The sequence below is a fragment of the Coenobita brevimanus genome, chromosome 48 (assembly GCF_032717465.1).
Source record: "Coenobita brevimanus isolate Jiangsu-jjx chromosome 48, ASM3271746v2, whole genome shotgun sequence".
Taxonomy (NCBI): domain Eukaryota; kingdom Metazoa; phylum Arthropoda; class Malacostraca; order Decapoda; family Coenobitidae; genus Coenobita; species Coenobita brevimanus.
Window position 1 is genome coordinate 22,332,336 of NC_137001.1, and position 19,648 is coordinate 22,351,983.

The window sequence follows — 19,648 nt, forward strand, 5'->3', positions numbered from 1 at the left end:
GGCTAGACAAGTTGGCCCTGACATTTAAGATGAGAGTGAATGATGATAATAACCCATAAGTTGGATTACAGGTGTCCTACATTCATAAAAATCTGTAACAGTTGGATTTTAACTGCTCTTGGTTGAAGGCTGGGGGGAAACTAATCTGGGGAAGTGAGTTCCAACTAGAAGCAGTACAAGTATGTAATGCAGCTGACTGTAGCAAGAGAAGTACCCCACATGCCTGGTAGTTACACAGGTTTTTATACACCTCATTACACTATCCCCATAAACAAGGATGGTAGACTGCACAAGAAGAGAATTTTCAGCCTGCAGTCCACCAGGTTCACATTCAGATGAACTTGGGATTTCAACTACAGGACTACTATTATCCTTTTACCTTAACTTGGCCCAGATATTTGTCCTTTTGCAGCTTATTTCACATACGTCAGTGGCAGAATGAGGCAATACTATGGCTCTAATTCCTTTCCATAGCATTTCTTCATAAGTGGCATCATATTCTAGTGCTAATGTCTTATTACAACTCAGTGGTCAAGATGGCGTGATGGCAATTTTGGGCACCGATATATTACTACCACCACGCAATTTTACTTATGAGAGACTTAAACTGGAGAGGTTAGATACAGCCTTCACTAACCTCTATAATACATAAGGTCTTTCCAAAGCTTAATGTCACATGAAGACTGGAAATATAGATCAACAAAAAATGACATCACTTTTTTCAATTATTTAATCCTGAGCTTTGCCTTCAAACATCATTCTCTCTCTCTCATCCTTCCCTCACTCCTCTTTTTCTATCTCTCCCTGTCCTTGATGTTTTTCTTTCCCTCCTCTCCCCTCTCCCTTCCCCTCTTGTCCCTCCCATCTCCCTTTGCTCTCCCTCTCTCTCTAATCCTCACCCCCTCCATCAACCACCACCCCACCCAGCCCCCTCTCTCGTTAGTTTGTCATACCACATTTTCTCTCAATGTCAGTGGAGTGTAAAGTCTCCAAGCTATCTAAAGCTAATAATAAACAGCTAAACATAGTCCCTACCTTTTTAGCTGGCCTCCACATCACCTTTATAGCTTTCCTCCACATTATATGACACTGGGAACGAATATGTGTGGAGCTTAATATTATTATAGTGTATCAGGGATGGGGAGGTGTGAGCTGGAAAGAGTGAAGCCTGATGGTGGTCGACAGGATAACACTGAGGTATTTTACATTTATTTATTTATTTATTTATTTATTTTTTGTGTGGCCAGCTCCTCTTGGATTAAGGTACATGGCTCCACGTTGCCCTGTCCTCCACCCTATCACTGCCCTCCCTCCAACTCACACCCTCCTCTCTCATACATCTCTCCACTCCATCCCTCTCATCCTTGGTCTCCCCTTCCACTTCACTCACACACACTTTTCTAGTCAGTCTCTCATTTTCCATCCTTTCCACATGGCCAAACTTGACGTACAGCCACCCCTCACACCATAAAAATACAGTACGACCTCCATAAGTCAAACGTCTGTAACTAGGAAATTCTCTCGTCGTCTGCAATTTTGGTTTGTTTTATTCATACCATATTTTCTTCCCATATTTTTTTTATTTGCATAGTATGTAAATATTACATGGAGAAAATTAAAATCTTCCCAAACTAGCCACATGGATATATTTAGGTGCTTTTCTTCAAGACTTTTTACAGCAAAGTTTTACCATAATTCCACGCAGGGATGGGGTGGATACGGGTAACTTGGATTTGCAGATAAGCAGGACTGGCTTAACCCCAAATTAGTCTGGCTTAAGGAAAAATTACTTGAAAATATGTCATTAGTCTGAATGGCTTATATCAAACAGTTCTTACCTCTCCGTGTGCAGATCTGAAGACGTGAGAGAGGAATCTTCGGAGCCAACACTGTTCAGGGAGGCACAGTTAACTTCCCTCTGCTCTTTGGCCTTGCGCTCCTCCCACTCGGCTTTCACTTCATCCGCCACCCTGCGCTTCAGTTCCTCCACACGCTTGCGCTCATTGTCGATCACAAGCGTCCCTGAAAATGATTACAGATACCAGTGTTACATATATGTCCTTTATTCTGGCTAGTTATACCTAATTCCTGAACCACCACCACCACCATCATCATCATCCAGACCTTTTCTCCCACCTGTGGATGGGGTGAGGGAGGGATGATGGTGATGATATAACACTGTAATCACAAATTCATTTTTCTATATACGTCCACTTTGTCGCACACTGACTGTACTCTTCCTCCCCTAATCTTGGAATGTTGCTGGCCATACTGTCCACCTAAAGCCAGATGCCTCAATCCCATAAGAGGTGGCCACAAACAAATCACTTCCATGTTGCCCTGCCCCTGCCATTTTGTTGCCCATCCCTCAACTCACACACCCCTCTCCCCCTACTGTCCATAAAATATAATTCCACAACCTGCCTCTCCAAGAAGAGATATAAAATGCTACTATAGAGCCTCTGCAGTATTAATAAAATGAGTACATAATATTTTCTGCTCATTTAAGAAAATTCTCTTCAAATTACACATAATCTCCGCACACCCTTCATAGTACTAAAAATACACAAACTATGACTGGATGTGGATGTGACTGAAAAAATTAGGAGAAATACAGAGGTGGTTTGGATATGTGGAGAGAATGGAGAATGAAAGACTGACTATGAGGGTGTATGTAGATGGAGTAGAGGGAGGGAGATGGAGGGGGAGACCAATGATCAGGTGGAGGGATGGAGTTGAGAGGTATATGAGGGAGGAGGGAGTGAGTTGGAGGGAGGGCAGCCAAACAGTGGGTGACAGAGTGACTTGGAGGTGTTTTGTCTGTGGCCACCTTTTGCAGGAGTAGGGTATTGGGCTATAGATAGATAGATAAATGACTGAAAGATATCACAGATGGCCTCTCCAAGGAGCAAGCACCAATTACCTTGTTTTGCCAGGAGAATCTGTCTGTTGCGCTCAATCTCCATCAGTGTAGCGGAGGTCTTGCGGCCGAGGGACCCATCAGGAACGCCTAAGGGTGTTGATGATGTCACCTAGAAAGAGTTATGGGTCGAAAATTACTGAGGAGAAAAAAGGAGAAGCATACGACATCAAGAATCAGATTAAAGACAGATCTCGACGTCAAGGATGTGTTCCACTACATCACGGCTTTTTCTATACATCTGCGCTGCTACAAACTGATGATTACAAAGGAGAAACAAGGAGAAACATATGACATCAAGTATCAGATTACAGACAGCCCTCAAAGTCAAGGATGTATTACCCTATGTCACAGTTTTTCAATACATCTGGTACGACAAACTGATGATGTCACCTGGAAAAAGAGTGGAAAATTGCAAAGGAGATACATGTGACATCAAGTATCAGATTACAGACAGCCCTCGAAGTCAAGGATGTCTATCTATCTATCTATAGCCCAACGCCTTAATCCCACAAAGGGTGGCCGCAGACAAATCACCTCCAAGTTGCTCTGTCACCCACCATTTGACTGGCCTCTGCCCCAGCTCACTCCCCTCTCCCTCATATACCTCTCAACTCCATCCCTCCACCTCATCCTTGGTCTCCCCCTCCCCCAAGGATGTGCTGACTATATCACAGCTTTTTCTATACATCTGGTACTGCAAACTGGGTGACACTACCAAATCAGCTTTATTGAGAACAGCAGAACCTTACTGGGGGCAAAGTGAGGTAAGTACCGATACCATACAAATGTCCCTTGATGCCTTCCCTATCCGCTCAAAAGGAGGATAGTGGACTACAGAAGGAGGGTATCTTCAGCCTGCAGTCAACTGAGTTCGCATTCAGATGAGCCTGTGGTTGCAAATTCTACTTCTACTACCACTACTACTACACTGCTACTACTGCTATCACCACCACCACCACTACTACTACTACTCCTACTACTACTACTATAACTATTTTGACTACTACTACTACCATCACTCACCTGCTGGATGCGATCTAGGTCCTCTTGGGAGCGATCAAGCAGGTGTAGTCGAGAAAGTCGCTCTGTTAGCTCGGCTCCACCACTCTGTTGGAAAATATAAAGTAATCGTTTCAATAATAAAGTCTCTCAGAGGTAAACATCTACGAGGATCAAAGCTACATCATAACCATCATCATCATTGTCACCATCAGCACCACCATCAGCACCACCACCACCACCATCATCATCACACTCACCATCAGCACCACCACTATCACAACAACACAACCACCACCACCACCATCATCATCATCATCACCACAGTCATCAATATTATCAACAGCACACTATCATCATCATCACCGTCAGCACCATCACCATCATCACCACCACAACTACCACCATCATCATCATCGTCACCACAATCATCAATATTTTCAACACCCTTAACAGATATAGATAAGTCTAAAAGTTGTGTACTAGATACGAATAAGTGTAAGTGTTGTTAATTAGATATAAATGAAGTGTTAATTACAGTGGAGTCGCCTAATTCACGTATCTGTATGCGGTACTTTGCTCAACCAGTCCCTATTTTTTTAATTCCGTGGAAAAAACTCAAAAAATGGGGTTCCTAGGTTCCAAAGTGGCTCATTTCCAAGGAGATTTATAATATCCGGGCAGCCATGATGTACTGTGTTCCAAGGCCACTAGCCAATCACAGAATACTTAGACCCAGCAGCCAATCCCAACCCGGCCCTGGTGGCAAGTGTGCACATTACAGCTGCCATGTTTTTTTTTACCTCCTGTCCCACCAACTGCCAACTATGTATGTTCCCCCATGAGGTCTGAGCACTACCTGGCCTTTTTTTTTTTTGGCCAAGGATACCTCCCCCTGGCTCTGTTATGGACGGCCCCAACCCCCCAAGGCGACATTCGACGTGTACTGAATATTTCTAAGATTGTTTGTTTGTGTTTGCTGTTGGGTAGTAAGGTATAGGTAAGGTGCTGTAGGGGGGTTCCACGACGGTCCTGACTAAATATCCTTTTTTCTCACTGGTTCTTAACTTTGTAAACAGCGGATTTCGTAGACCACAGGTAGGTACCAGTCTCTAATTGCCGCGGATTAGGCGACTCTACTGTACTTATAAATGAAGTGTAAGTGCTGTATACCTCCTCAGTGTCAGATGAGCAGGCAGGTGAACACTGTCCGTTGGAAGGTGTGAGGCCCAGACGCTGTAGCTCCCCCAGCCTTCGTTCTGCCGCAGCCAACTGACCTCGTTCCTGTTTTCACATCTTTGTTAGTATGGTGTATAAATGGACAATGACTCCCAATCATAAGAAAATAAAGTACTGAACCCCTTACATCACATGAAAACAAAACAACTACTGTGAGTGGATTGTGAAGGCCATACCCAAACCCTTGACACTGAAAAGCCTACCAAGGAAGATCGTCATGGCAGCAATAACCAACAATTAAATACAGTACATTTTTGGAAAGGAGAGGTCAAGTACAATAACTATAGTCACGGAGCACGACTCTGAGGTTGTCATTATGGTACTCTGGCAACCTACCCATCAACAGTGCATTCAATTTTGTGTACAATATGATTCGTGTATAATAATATGATTCGTGTATAATAATATGATTCGTGTATAATATACCCCCTGGGGGTAGGGGGGTTTTCAAGAATACTCCCCCAGTATCCCTGCTTGTCGTAAAAGGCGACTAAAAGGGTTGGCGGAGGGTTAGTGCCCCTCCCCGGAAAACAACTAACTAAAAAAACAAACAAGAAGCCTCGGACAAGGACTGCCCAAACGATGACGACCCAGGACCGGACAAAGGACTTGGTAATGAGTACATGGAATGTAAGAGGAGCGAATGATGAGGTGAAAGAGAGAGAGATTGTCCAGGTGCTTGAGGATGCGAAAGTGGATGTATGTGGAATAACTGAAACAAAATGGGGAGGAGAAAGTGTGAGAGAATGGGAGTATGGATGGGGTATATGTGCAGGAGTAGATGAGAATGAGAGGGCAAAGGAAGGAGTGTGTATAGTTGTGAGTAAAAGATGGAAGAAGAGCATAAGACAGTGTGGATCAGTTGGGTCAAGGATTGTGTGGGTAAAGTTGAAAGTTGGAATACAAATGTGGGCGATTGTGTGTGTGTATGCGCCAACGCAAGATCGTGCTAGAAGAGTGAGAGAAGAGTTCTGGACAAATGTGGAAGTGTGCATGGAAAAGTTTGGAAGGAATGAGAGAGTGTTTTTGATTGGTGATATGAATGGTAAAGTTGGTAATGTGAAGGTGGATGGAATAGTTGGTGAGTGGGGTGTGCCTGCTGAGATAGATGAGAATGGGAGTGCGTTAGTGGACATTTGTGCTGGGAGGGGGTTGGTGATAGCCAATACCCTCTTCAGACATAAAATGATCCACAGGTATACATGGCGAGTGATGAGAAGGGTGGGTGGTGAACTGAATGAAAGGAAGGCAATGATTGATTATGTGTGTGTGGATGAAAGGATGCGAAGATGTGTAAAGGATGCAAGAGTGTATAGAGGTTGGGGGAGTGGACTTTCTGACCACTACTTGGTGGTGGCCAGAATTAGGATGCAAGTAAGATGGAGGAATAGAAGAAGGGAAAGACGAGAGGAAGGAGTAGTTGCAAGGAGAGTGGAAAGGTTACAAGAGGATGAGAAAAAGGCAGAGTATAAGAGAGAAGTGGAGGAACGATTGGGCAAATATGAATTGGAGCAGATGGGAGACGTGGAAGGTATGTGTAAGATATTTACAGAAGAAATATGTGCAGCATGTGATGTGGTGTGTGGAAGGAAGAGAAGACGGAGGGGGTGCAAGGAACAGCGTGGTGGACTGAAGAGGTGAAACAGGCTGTGGCACAAAAGAAGAAAGCATACAATGAATGGATGAGAAATAGGGGCGTGGAAGAAGTTGAGAGGCGGAAGAGAGAGTTATATGTGGAAAGGAAGAGAGAGGTGAAAAGATTAGTAAGAGAGAGTAAGAAGAGAGTGGATGAGGAATTTGGAAGGAATCTGAGTGTAAAGTGGAGGGACTGTAAGAAAATGTTCTGGAGAGAAGTGAAAAGAGTAAGACAGGGTGGAAGTGAAGTTAGCAGGGGAGTGAAAGATAAAAATGGTAGATTACTAGTGGAGAAGGGAGAAAAAGTAAGCAGATGGAGAGAACACTTTAAGGAATTGTTGAACGTGGAGGATGGAAGTAATGCGAGTATAAGTGGCTGGGGAATGGCTGGGAGAAGGAGGGAGGTGAGAAGACAGGAAGAAATCAGTAGGATAGAAGCTGTGGAAGCAATGAAGAAAGTTCAAATCGGGGAAAGCCCCAGGAATTGATGGAGTGTGTGGTGAAATGCTGAAGCATGGGGGAGAGATAGTAGTAGAATGGATGTGGAAGATGTGCAGATTGGCCTGGGAGGAAGGTAGAGTCCCGGAGGATTGGAAGTCAGGTATAATTATTCCCTTGTACAAAGGAAAAGGGGAAAAAGAAGTGTGTGGTAATCATAGGGGCATTTGTCTTCTTAGTATAATAGGAAAAGTGTATGGTAGGATACTTATAGACAGAGTTAGAGAAAGAACAGAGAAATTAGTTGGAGAAGAACAGGGAGGCTTTAGGAAGGGAAGAGGTTGTGTAGATCAGATATTCATTCTTAGATCTCTAGTGGAAAAGTTTCTAGAGAAGGGAAAGAAGTTGTATGCGGCTTTCATGGATTTGGAGAAAGCATATGACAGGGTGGATAGACAAGGATTGTGGAAAGTGTTAAGAATATATGGAGTAGATGGGAAGTTGTTGAATGCTGTGAAGAGTATGTACGATGGTGCGAAGGCTGCAGTGCGTGTGGATGGTGAACTGAGTGAATTTTTCTCTTTGAAAGTTGGTTTGAAACAGGGATGTGTCATGTCTCCATGGTTGTTCAATCTGTACATGGATGGGGTAATAAAAGAGGTACAAGGTAGGGTAGTGGATGTTGGAGTGGCCCTGGTGAGAGAGGATAGTGTTTGGAAACTCCCTGTACTGTTGTTTGCAGATGATACTGTGTTGTTGAGTGAAGACGAAGGGGAGCTGCAAGGCTTGGTGGATGAGTTTGAGAGAGTGTGTAAGAAACGGAACCTAAAGGTGAATGTAGGGAAGAGTAAAGTGATGGTCTTTGAGAGAGGTGAAGTTAGTGAATGTACAGCGAGGTTGGATGGTGAGGAATTGGTAAATGTGAGTACGTTTAAGTATTTGGGTAGTGTGATAAGTAAGGATGGAGGTTTGGAGGGTGAAGTGCTTGAAAGGGTACAGCAGGGAAGAAAGGTTGCTGGTTCCTTGAAAGCAGTGATAAGAAACAGGGAAGTGAGCATGGAAGTGAAAAAGTTACTACATGACAGTATTGTGATACCAACTCTAACGTATGGAAGTGAAGCTTGGACATTGTTGGAAGGACACAAGTCAAGAGTGAGAGCAGTGGAAATGAGTTATTTAAGAGGAGCCTGTGGAGTAACGTGGAGAGACAGGCTGACGAATGAGAATATAAAGGAGCGTTGTGGTGTGGATGTGGATGTGATAGGAAGCGTTATGAGGAACACACTGAGGTGGCTTGGCCATGTGGAGAGGATGGAGGGTGAAAGACTGACGAAGAGAGTGTATGTGAGTGAGGTGGAGGGGGGAAGAGGGAGGGGGAGGGCGAGGATGAGATGGAGGGATGGGGTGGAGAGGTATATGAGAGAGGGGGGTGTGAGTTGGGAGCAGGGCAGTGAAATGGCGGGGGACAGGGCGACTTGGAGGCGATTTGTTTGTGGCCAGCCCAAACGGGATTGAGGCGTCTGGCAATAGATAGATAGATAGATAGTTTATAATATGATACGAAATCGGACGCACTGTTTACAGGTATGTTGCCAGGGTACGATAATGACAACCTCAGGGCCATGCAGTGTCTTTACTTGATAATTACTACTGTTCTACTGTATACATAGCTATACTCTATAATCTTTTAGACACCCCAGGGCATTAAAGTTTCAAATACACAACATTCTTTGAGTGTCCCTGGGTGTGATGGACTCTGTAGATAAGTTAAGCATACAAAGAAATCAATACCTCTACTACGAAAGACACTGAGAATCCGAAAAACCCTCAAGAATCAGTATAAAGGGTTCTGACAGCTAAAAAAAAGAATGGAATTGAGTGGTAAGTAGGGGAGATGATGGAAAAGGAAAGTTATAATGGGAAAGTCATCAATGTACTGTCCTCACCTTGGAGATCTTGCTAAGGAGAGTTTGCCTGTCTTTCTCCAAGCCCTCCGCCTCTTGCCTCACTGCACTCGTCACCTCCACCATGTGCTTCTCCAATTCGGCTATTCGCTGCTGCAGTCCCCCCAGGCTCTCTTGCACTTCTGATAACTGTAAACAACATGGAATATATACTGTATTAACGTGTCTGATTATTGGCACTTACACTTCTCTCCCTCCCTCCCTCTCTCTCTCTCTTAGATATATCATTTCCATTCCTCCTTCTCTCTCTCTTAGTCTCTATCCCCCTCCCTTCCTTTCTTCTCCTTTTCTCCCTCTCTCTCCCTGACCTCCTTACCATCTTACAATTATTAATGGTTCTTTCTTGAGTGATCTCTCTCTGTCTCTCTTTCTTTCTCTCTCTCGCTCTCTCTTTCTTTCTCTCTCTCAACCAACTTATCTACATACAACAAATATCAGATGGTAATTATGACTAAGATGAAGGCTTCTTTAACTCTACCTTCATGTTTAGTCACTCTCATTGGCAATTAAAATTCTCTCCCTCTCGCTCTCTCTCTCTCTCCCTCAACTATGACGATGGCTTATTCAACTCTACCTCCTTGTTTAGTTATTCCCTTTGCCAGTTATAATTCTCTCTCTCTCGTAACTATGATGATGGCTTATTCAACTCTACCTCCTTGTTGAGTTCCTCCCTCTCCGCCTCACGGTGTGCCTCCGCCTCCATCTGGTGAAACTCAGTGTCTTCAAACACCTGACGGATGGAAGATACGATTATAAACACTCCGTCAACTACTACAGCTTATCTTTACTTGCTCCAGTATCTATCTGGTAATAAGTAGATGTATATAGATGGATAGATAGACAAGAGATAAAGATTAAAATATAAGCTAGGATAGATATGTATGTGGATATAGCCAGATTGAGGGGGAAATTGTGGACAAGATGGAGGGATGGAATGGAGAGGTATAAGAGAGTGGGGGGTGTAAGTCGGGGGAGAGGGCAGCAAAATGGCAGGGGAAAGGGGACATGGAGGCAATTTGTTTGTGGCCACCCCTTATGGGATTAAGGCATCTGGCTATAGATATATAATTAGATACAAAAATTGCTAGATAGACGGACATAGAGACTGATATGTTAGCTAGTGTCATTAGCCAGAGGTGTGCACAAGGAATAAACAAATCTGTATATACCTAAACTTACTTCATAAAACAAAAATCTATCATATTTCTGAATTAACTTATATACATTCATTCATTCATTGCCAGACGCCATGTATCCCAAACGGGGTGGCCAAGGGCTTAGAGTTAATTGTTTTTACAGGGAGGGGCACTAATCCTCCACCAACCCCACTTGACACGTAGGGATGCCAACAGCATCTGGTGTTCCCAGGTGGTCACCCATCCAAGTACTAACCAGACCCAACGTTGCTTACTATTCTCTTATATGGAAATACAGTAGAAAAAATTTTATCTATCTATCTATTGCCAGACGCCTTAATCCCATAAGGGGTGGCCACAAACAAATTGCCTCCATGTCACCCTGTCCCCTGCCATTTCATTGCCCTGCTCCCAGCTCACACCCCTCTCTCTCATATATCTCTCCACTCCATCTCTGCATCGCACTATGTTAAATCTCACAATGCTACTATTTACTGACACTAAACCTCAAATCATTCGGCCTTTCTAAAAACCAACAGTGATTTGTTTAATATTAGATAATCTGTTCAAGTAAATTATCTAATGCAGAAAATAAATAAATGAATAATAATAATAATAATAATAATAATAAGTGAATTAATGAAACTGGTGTAACACAAAACAAAACACACCTCTCTTTTCATGCACACTCCTGTAGAACGACAATCAGGAGTTGTAAGTAAAATTGCCAATCATGGCTACACAGTTTGGTGATAATAATGATAACTATAACAATAACAATAATAATAATAATAATAATAACAATAATAATAATAATAATAGTAACAATAACAATAAAAATAAAGATAATAATAATAGTATCATCACATTAAACACAATTTAAAACAAACTACTGTATACGAAATGGCTCACAACTATTTTTCTTTGCTGGAGTGGGACCCCTTCACATATTGGTACCTCAACTGCCAGCTATACCTATGTCCCTCACCTCCCTTTCCCCCACATGGAGGATGGTGGGCTGCAGGAGGGTAAGTTCAGCCTGCAGTCCACTGGGTTCATATCCAGACAACCACAGAGCCACCATACCAATAAGTAACTATGATGTTCTATTATTTAAAACCTAATGAACCCAGACATACATATGTTACTCATTAACCCCTTGGGGTAGGGTACTGTTTATAAAATCGACCATTAGGAGCAGGCATTTTCCACAAAAAATAGGTGAAAATTGTCAAAAATCACTCCTCTGAAAATTATTATGCCTACCATTAAAATCTTTCTACCCAGCAATGTACAACTCTTTAGTTTTAAAATGAGTGGTGCTCCAATGTCCTATGATTATTTATTGTAGAGAAGCGGCTCAGAACATAAGAGTGTCTAAATTTTCTGGAATTGGGACCAATGTCCCCATGACACACGTTCCAGAAGAGGGACACCGACCTTTAGGGGTTAATAAGGATGGAAGCATAAAAAAGCCAACATATTTTGCAACACACACACCAACACACCAGTCCATAACAGTAAGTCATAATGGTCCACTGAACAGAGTCCTGAAGGTGGATATTATAAAGCAGCATCTACTAACTTCGCTACATCCCAGTACCAGACAACAAGAGCTGCAACTATGACGACTACATTATAAACTATACTCTTTTCACTAAACTTGACCTAAGAATTACATCTCTCCATCTTGAATGCCGAGTTGTGAAAACAGACAGACACCACAATATAATGCCGCTCATGAAGAAGTACTATGGAGAGAAAGTAAATCCACAGTATTGTCTTCTTCTGCCACTGAGCTAGGTGAAATAAGCTACAGAAGGACAAAAAGCTGGGCCAAGTTAAGGTGAAAAGAGCATAGTATTAAAACCCTCCGTACCTAAGTAATGTAAATATGAACACCAGTCAGAATACACCACTCACATAAGCATTAGGCAGCAACCCCAATACTACACTCCAAGTCAAAGTCACTACAGTAAGACCTCAGCAACTCATTTACTACAGTTTTTTGATGGGTAAATGTTCTGGACTAAACAACTAGCCTTGGGTATCTATATCTATCTATAAACAGACACCATAATCCCGTATGGTTGTTTGACTTTGAGTTAGTTGTTTTACGGGGAGGAGCACTAACCCCCCACCAACCCACTTGTTGACACGTAGGGAAAGGGTATCTATCTGAGACATAATGTGGGACTGGATGTCTTCTTTCTGTGTTGTGCGAATGAAGTACTGATTCGTGTGGTTCTTGGCTCATCTGAATGTGAACTCATTGGACTGAAGGCTGAGTCCGCACTTCTCCTACACTCCACCATCCTCCTCTCTGGGAACAGGGAGGGAATTGAGGGATATCTGTATAACCAGGCAGCAAGGCCACTTGGTTATATCAGTGCCACCACATGAAGTTACCACTCTGCAGCATCTGACCTGGTATTAAAAGATCTATCTAGTTCTCTATTGTCTGACTCCTCATCCTGTGAGGGGTAGCCTAACAAAAATGCCTCATCACTACCCCTCTTGCCAAGATATACATTTTTCTTCAAGTATTCTCTCACTCTGGCATCGTACTTTAGGTGACACACAGGTGGCATCATAGCAACTCTTCTTTAGCAATTTATTTTACTCATTATACCTCAGCATCCCTCTGTATATCGTGGACACAAACCATGTCTATACTGAAATCATATAAAAAGCATACATGAGAACAATAACGTGTTATACGCAAAATAAATCACTATGTAAGAGTTGCAAAGCCTTTTAAATTGTTCTGAATACTCCCGTTATCACTTCTTCTCAATTACTCGATCCTTCTCCTACCAAAAATTAATTTCTCCTTTAAATTTGCTGTGTTTATCATCAATGCACTGTAATATATATGAGTGATTTTGTAAGCTAGCACTATATGATTATTACAATTTAATAGTTCTGATGTGTTGCGTGACAGGTGTGAAGTCTTACTGTATTAAAATGACACTTCTTTTACCTTAACTTGGCCCAGAGTTTTGTCCTTTCATGAAGCTCACGCTAAGCCCTTGGCCACCCTGTTTGGGATACATGGCGTCTGGCAATGAATGAATGAATGATGAAGCTCAGTGGCACAAGACGACAATGATAAGGCTCCACATCCTTCCCATAGCACTTTTTTACAAGCAGCACTATAATCCTTTGCTAATGTCTTGTTATTGCTCAGTATTCAAGACGGAGAAGGCTGTTTCAGGCCAAGTTAAAGTGAAAAGAGTAAAACTATATATCTCCACACATCACTACAAAAAGTACAGTGATATTTAATCCAAAAAATCAGCTTAACATGCTATACAAAGGAAAGTTTTATGCTCAGTATTAATTAATTGGTCCCTGGATGTTTTTGTTTATATAGGATTTAAACCTGATCTATCACAGCAACACAACACCCACCAAGCTAAAACACACACACACACACACACACACAAACACACACAGACACAAACATGCTACAACACACACACACACACACAAACACACTTACTTTCTTGGCCTTCTTCCACCGAATATAGAAAAAGAAAAACTGTAAGAGGTGGATCAGAGTCAGAGCTTTACAAATAAGAAGTTCATAATCTATAAATCTAAACCTTCAAAATGCTGTTCTCTTATAGTGTAATTACTTCTAGTTACAGAAATTATCATTCTTTTTCTAATCATGATGACTAGATTGATATTATTTACAAACCTTTAAATGAACCTATTATTATGGACACAAAATATATATACTTCAATTACTTAATATAGGCATAATTATCTTCACACAGCACTGCACACTTCACATCAAATATTGCTGAACTTAATGATGTGGAGTCTGTACACTACCACTCATTGTGCTATAAACATCAGCTATGATACTGCCATGCATCAGCCTTATGTTGTGCTATATGGTAAATTTTTGTAACCTCTTTTACTACCCACTCTCAACTTCGTGATGACGATCAACAACTATGCACAACAAATGTGCTATGCAATGAAAGGCAGCATTGCCAGAGCAGTTACAACCTCATCTTGCAACTCAAGAGGATTGGTGATGGTGTATCTGACTGCACAGCTGGGCTTTATGCCACCTTAAATTACACAGGTAAGAAAATTCCACCACCATATTTTACAGCAAAATTTATAAGCAGTTGAGACAAAGGGGGCAGATTTAAGGAGAGGTGTGGGGCCATCACAAGTACAACACCATGTGCTACATTCATTTATGTATAAAGACTGCTGTAGACCTCCACTTGTTACTGGAATAACATTGCACAGTCTCTCTGCTGTCCATGATTATCAACTGATTATAGTGTACCATGGATTCTGATTTGTTGCATCATATTATGCTGCACACGAGTATATTCCAACTCCCTCTGTTTACGATTTCCATGCTGGATGTATCAGTAATGTACTGGTATATGTTGGATATATTTTAAAAATTACAAGTATGGTACATAACTCAGCTGTGTACCTGGTTTTATTTATGCCCTCCAGTATTGGGTGTACACATACAGTCTACATCACTGCAGATTTTTATCCCACTTGACCATTTTTTATTGTGTTTAGAGGTGCTGGAGAGGGACACCTTAGTATAACAGCACTGACATAACCACACATCTCCACTACCCAGTAATACAAAGTCCCTCAACCCTCTCCATCCCCCAAAAGATGGCATCGCCTTTTCAGGAGATGGGAAGGGAATTAAGGAACATCTGTATGAACGGGCGGCAGAACCAGGTAGTGGAGCTGCTGGTACCATTCCCAAGCAACCACTTGACTACTACACACTCACCTTCTCAACCTGGTCAATCTGTATCATACATTAGACCCTCATCTTATGTGGTTCACATGTTAACTATGCAGAATTTGCATAAGAGGGTCCATCAAACCCAAAATAAATAAAACAAATGTGTTAACCAAATCTCTTGCTTAACTGCCTTCCCACAAAAGGCTATATATGGCCCGGACTTGCTTTCTAAGGGATAACCCTACCAAACAAAAGAAAAACAGACACAACACATTGACAATAAAGAGGCTTAAAACAACAATACTCCCATAACTGACATCTCCAGGAGTGTGGCTTTGTGCTGACACTACAGCCCACCATCCCTCTCCTGTGGGGACCAGATGAGGCAGTGGATGCAACAATAACAACAATAAATGATGTCACTGCATGGCCGATATGAGACACGTGGGAGTTTTCTGTCATTATCAATCCCTGCTTGTGATGACAGCACTGCATAAGTGATGAATCATCAATTTTAGGTTAGATATGGAGTCCAAGAGGAAGAAATTGTAGAAGGAGTCCATATAAGCTGAGGGTCTACTGTATTTAAATCATTTATACAATACAGCAGCATCTTCCATCCACAGCAACCACTCTGTGTACCACGCTCCATTGCCTCACCTTCCTCTCTGCCTCCACAGCCTCATGTTGTGCCTTGAGTGTCTCCAGCATCTCCGTCTCTTCATCAGTGGTACCGGAGAAACCTTCACTCGCTCCCTCCAACCGATCCAGCTCTCTCTCAGCCTCTTCTAATCGACCCCGGCATGCCTGACAAGAAACAGAGGAAATTCTAGTCACACAATGCCCTATTTATGTCCTTTTTTGTTGTAAACAGCAACAACAATGACAAAATAAACGAATCTGATCTCTATAGTTGCGGCGTATGACTCTGAGGTTGTCATTATCGTACCCTGGAAACCTATCACTCTAAAGTGCATCCGATTTTGCATCATATTATACGTTTCGTTTTCGTTTTTAAAGGCTCCAACATGCTTGCATGTGTCGGCCTTGGTCACCTAATGGCGGCTCTCCATGCTGCACGATCCATTGCAGCCTCCCTGTTCAGTCCCTTAACCCTAAGGTCACACTTAATGACCTCGTCCCATGTCTTTCTCGGTCTACCCCTCATAACCCCACCCCCAATATTAACACTTCTCACCTTCCTCACCCAACTATCATCCCCCATCCTCTCCACATGTCCAAACCACCTCAATCTACCTCTCCTCATCACAACACCAATACACTCCAGTCCCATCCTACCTTTCAACTCTTCCATTGTAAACCCAGCCCCTCCAGGCCTTGGACGCAGGGACGCACTGCACATCCACCTAATCATTGTCATTTCTGTACGTCTGAGCCGGCGAATGTCTTCCTCCTTCACTGCCCAGGTCTCACTGCCATACAGCATTACACTCCTAACACACGCTGCATACAAAGACCCCTTAGCACGTAGGGAGAGCCCCTCAATGTCAGGAGAGGCAAGAGCTCCCTGAACTTCTTCCAACCACTTCTCACCCTAGCCACAGAGCTAGCTCCAGCCCCACCTCCAGCACACAACATGTCTCCTAAATAACAAAACTCTTCCACACACTCAAGAGATTCACCAGCAAGTTCAATTCTTTCACGTCTGACGATCTCCACCTGCTCACCCCGGCACGCCGTACACATAAAATCAGCATTATCTCGCAGTCTACCTCTGATACCACTACATCTCTTATGCACCCATTTATCACACACACCGCACAAGATGGAATTACTTCCCACGCCCTTGTGGCAAACTGCACATGGCCACTCTCCCTCGTCTTTGACAGTACCGCCACCAACCCTAGATATCATCACTTTTGTTTTATCTGCATTTACCCTTAAACCCTTTTGCCCCATACCATCTCTCCACTTCCTAAACCTTTCCTCCACCTCCCTTTCATTCTCTGCAATCAACACCAAATCATCAGCATACAACAACTCCCACGGGAGTCCGTTTCTAAAGTCACGTGAAAGGGCTTCAAGTACCATGATAAACAACATGGGACTCAAGACTGACCCTGATGCACACCAACATTCACGGAAAACTCATCACTCAAATCTCCATTCACTCTCACCTGGGTGTGAGCACCCACATACATGGCCATAACCACCCTAACCAGCCACTCCTCCAAGCCAAGCTTTCTCATTACCCACTTCACCACCTCTCTAGGGACTCTGTCAAAGGCCTTTTCCAAATCAACAAAAACAAAATAAAGATCCCTTCTCCTACCAATATATTTTTCCTGAAGCTGTCGAACAATGAATATGGCATCAGTGGTCCCCTACCTGGCATAAACCCAAACTGCATCTCATCAATATTCACTCTTTCTCTAATCATACCTTCTAAAACTCTCTCCATTACCTTCATTATCTGATCTAAAAGCTTTATACCTCTATAATTCCCTCTTTCCAGGGCATCACCCTTCCCTTTATACACATTTACAATTACACTCTTCAGCCAATCATCTGGGACAACACACTCATAAATAATCCTATTTATCAGGTCAGTGACTAAACTCACCCCTATATCGCCTGAGGCCTTCAACATTTCGGCAGTCAACCCAGACACACCTGCTGCCTTCCCCACCCTCATCCTGCCTATTGCCTCACTCTCAGTAGCAGTATCAATCAAAGGCCAAGGGCCAGACACTGGATCTGCTGGCTCCAAACCTTCCCTGTCCCAGTCAAACTCCTCATTCAACAACCGGTTATAATGCTCTCTCCATGCATCTTTAATATCCTCACTGTTCACCACTACCCTTCCTTCATCATTCTTCACACACTGCTCACCTATGATATCCCGATTATCCCTCTTCACCTGACCTGCCACCCTAAATATATTTTTCCTTTCCCATGATTTAGGTTATCAAGTAATTGTCTCTGTGACTCAGACTTTGCCCTGTATACCTCTCCTAGCCCTACGCTTTGGCAGCCAAATATTCCCTCTTTGCTACCACCCTTCTTCCATTCCCGGAAAAGCCTTCTTTTCTCCTTAATTGCAGCTTCTACACCCTCATCCCACCACCAAGTTACTTTATGTCTTGGTGGTCCTCTTGTCCAGCCGCATTACATATATCAGTAACTCTCAAGAAATTGTTCTTGAGGTCTCTGTACTGTTCATTAACGCCTCTGTCTACAGCTCCCTGTTCAGCCACCACTCTCCTCAACTCGCTATAGAAGGCATCCCTTACTACTTGGTTTTTCAGCTTCCATATTTTCCTCCTAGGTACATAAGTCCTCTTTTTCATCATTTGTTCTTTAAGCACCATATCACAAATCAATAGTTTGTGCTGCTGCACACACTCCTCACTTCCTATAACTTTAACATCCCTCACTAACCTCCTATCGGCCCTCCTAACCAGAAAATAATCTATCTGACCGCTATTTCCCCCAGACTCATACGTAATTAACCTACTGTCTCTTTTCCTAAAATATGTGTTGCACACAATCATGTCCGTTGCCTCCCTAAACTCGAGTATCCTTTCCCCTTCTGCATTCCTTAGACCATATGCACATCCCCCATGCATTCCTTCATAACCTTGGGCTGCTTCACCTACATGACCATTTAAGTCCCCTCCCAAAATCACTATCTCATCATCCCGCATACCACCCACTACACGTATTAAATCATCCCAAAATCTATCTTTCTCTGATTCATCCAATCCTACCTGTGGAGCATATGCCAATATAATCACAGCTATCTTTCTTCCCAACAGAATTTTCACAACCAATATCCTATCGCTTACTCTCAAAACATTCATAACATATTCCACCCATTTCTCCGCAACCATCACACCAACACCTCCATATCCGTCTGTCCTCCCCTGCCAAAACAACTTACAGCAACAGTCCTTCCCAACAATCTTTCTGGCTGATCCACCCCTGTACCGGACTTCCTGCAAACACGCCACGTCCACCCACCTCCTACTGAATGCCTCAACGACTTCCCCTGCTCTTCCCCTCAAACTTCCCACATTCCATGAACCCACCCTCATCCCCATGGGTGATTTACTGTCCTCAGGTTTGCTTTGAAACCTTTTTTGTTTTGTCATCTTCAGTATTAATAAATGGGGACAGACACAGCACAGGTCCCACTCACCGCACAATCCCAGGTCCAGGCAATGGATCTGGGACCCCTAGCCCACCAGCTTACCAGTGGCTGTGGTAGTGGCCTCGGGGCACCCTGCCAGGACAGCTGCAGGGACACCCTCCAAGCGCGTCTTGGCACTGCAACTATCCCGCCATTATACACCCACTGATAGGGCAGCCTCCTGGGACGCTACTCCCAGGTTCGGGCCCCTCTCTATTGGGCGGAAGCGGCAGCCTGGGAACCGCAATGCCCTGTACCCTCTAGCACAGGCCCGAGCCCCATCTCGCCCTGGACCCATGATCTATGCCGGCGGAACCCCCGCCACGCCTCCCCCCAGAAGTCTGCCACTATAGTAGGACTCGCGCACGTTTGCGGCTGTGGTGTGGCCCGCACCTGTGTACAGTGTTGCCACGT

General features: G+C 43.4%; 1 protein-coding gene across 1 annotated transcript in view; it reads right to left on the bottom strand.

The window, feature by feature from the left end:
• Positions 1 to 19,648, bottom strand: part of LOC145399224 (uncharacterized) — a 133,931-nt gene that overhangs the window by 43,235 nt on the left and 71,048 nt on the right. Inside the window, exons 13-20 of the mRNA XM_080271913.1 lie at positions 15,742 to 15,888; positions 13,840 to 13,878; positions 9,851 to 9,928; positions 9,181 to 9,327; positions 5,096 to 5,206; positions 3,947 to 4,030; positions 2,924 to 3,032; positions 1,839 to 2,022 (exon numbers count right to left, since the gene is read on the bottom strand). Coding sequence (XP_080128039.1) covers positions 1,839 to 2,022; positions 2,924 to 3,032; positions 3,947 to 4,030; positions 5,096 to 5,206; positions 9,181 to 9,327; positions 9,851 to 9,928; positions 13,840 to 13,878; positions 15,742 to 15,888 — 899 coding nt within the window. The remainder of the gene's footprint in view (positions 1 to 1,838; positions 2,023 to 2,923; positions 3,033 to 3,946; positions 4,031 to 5,095; positions 5,207 to 9,180; positions 9,328 to 9,850; positions 9,929 to 13,839; positions 13,879 to 15,741; positions 15,889 to 19,648) is intronic.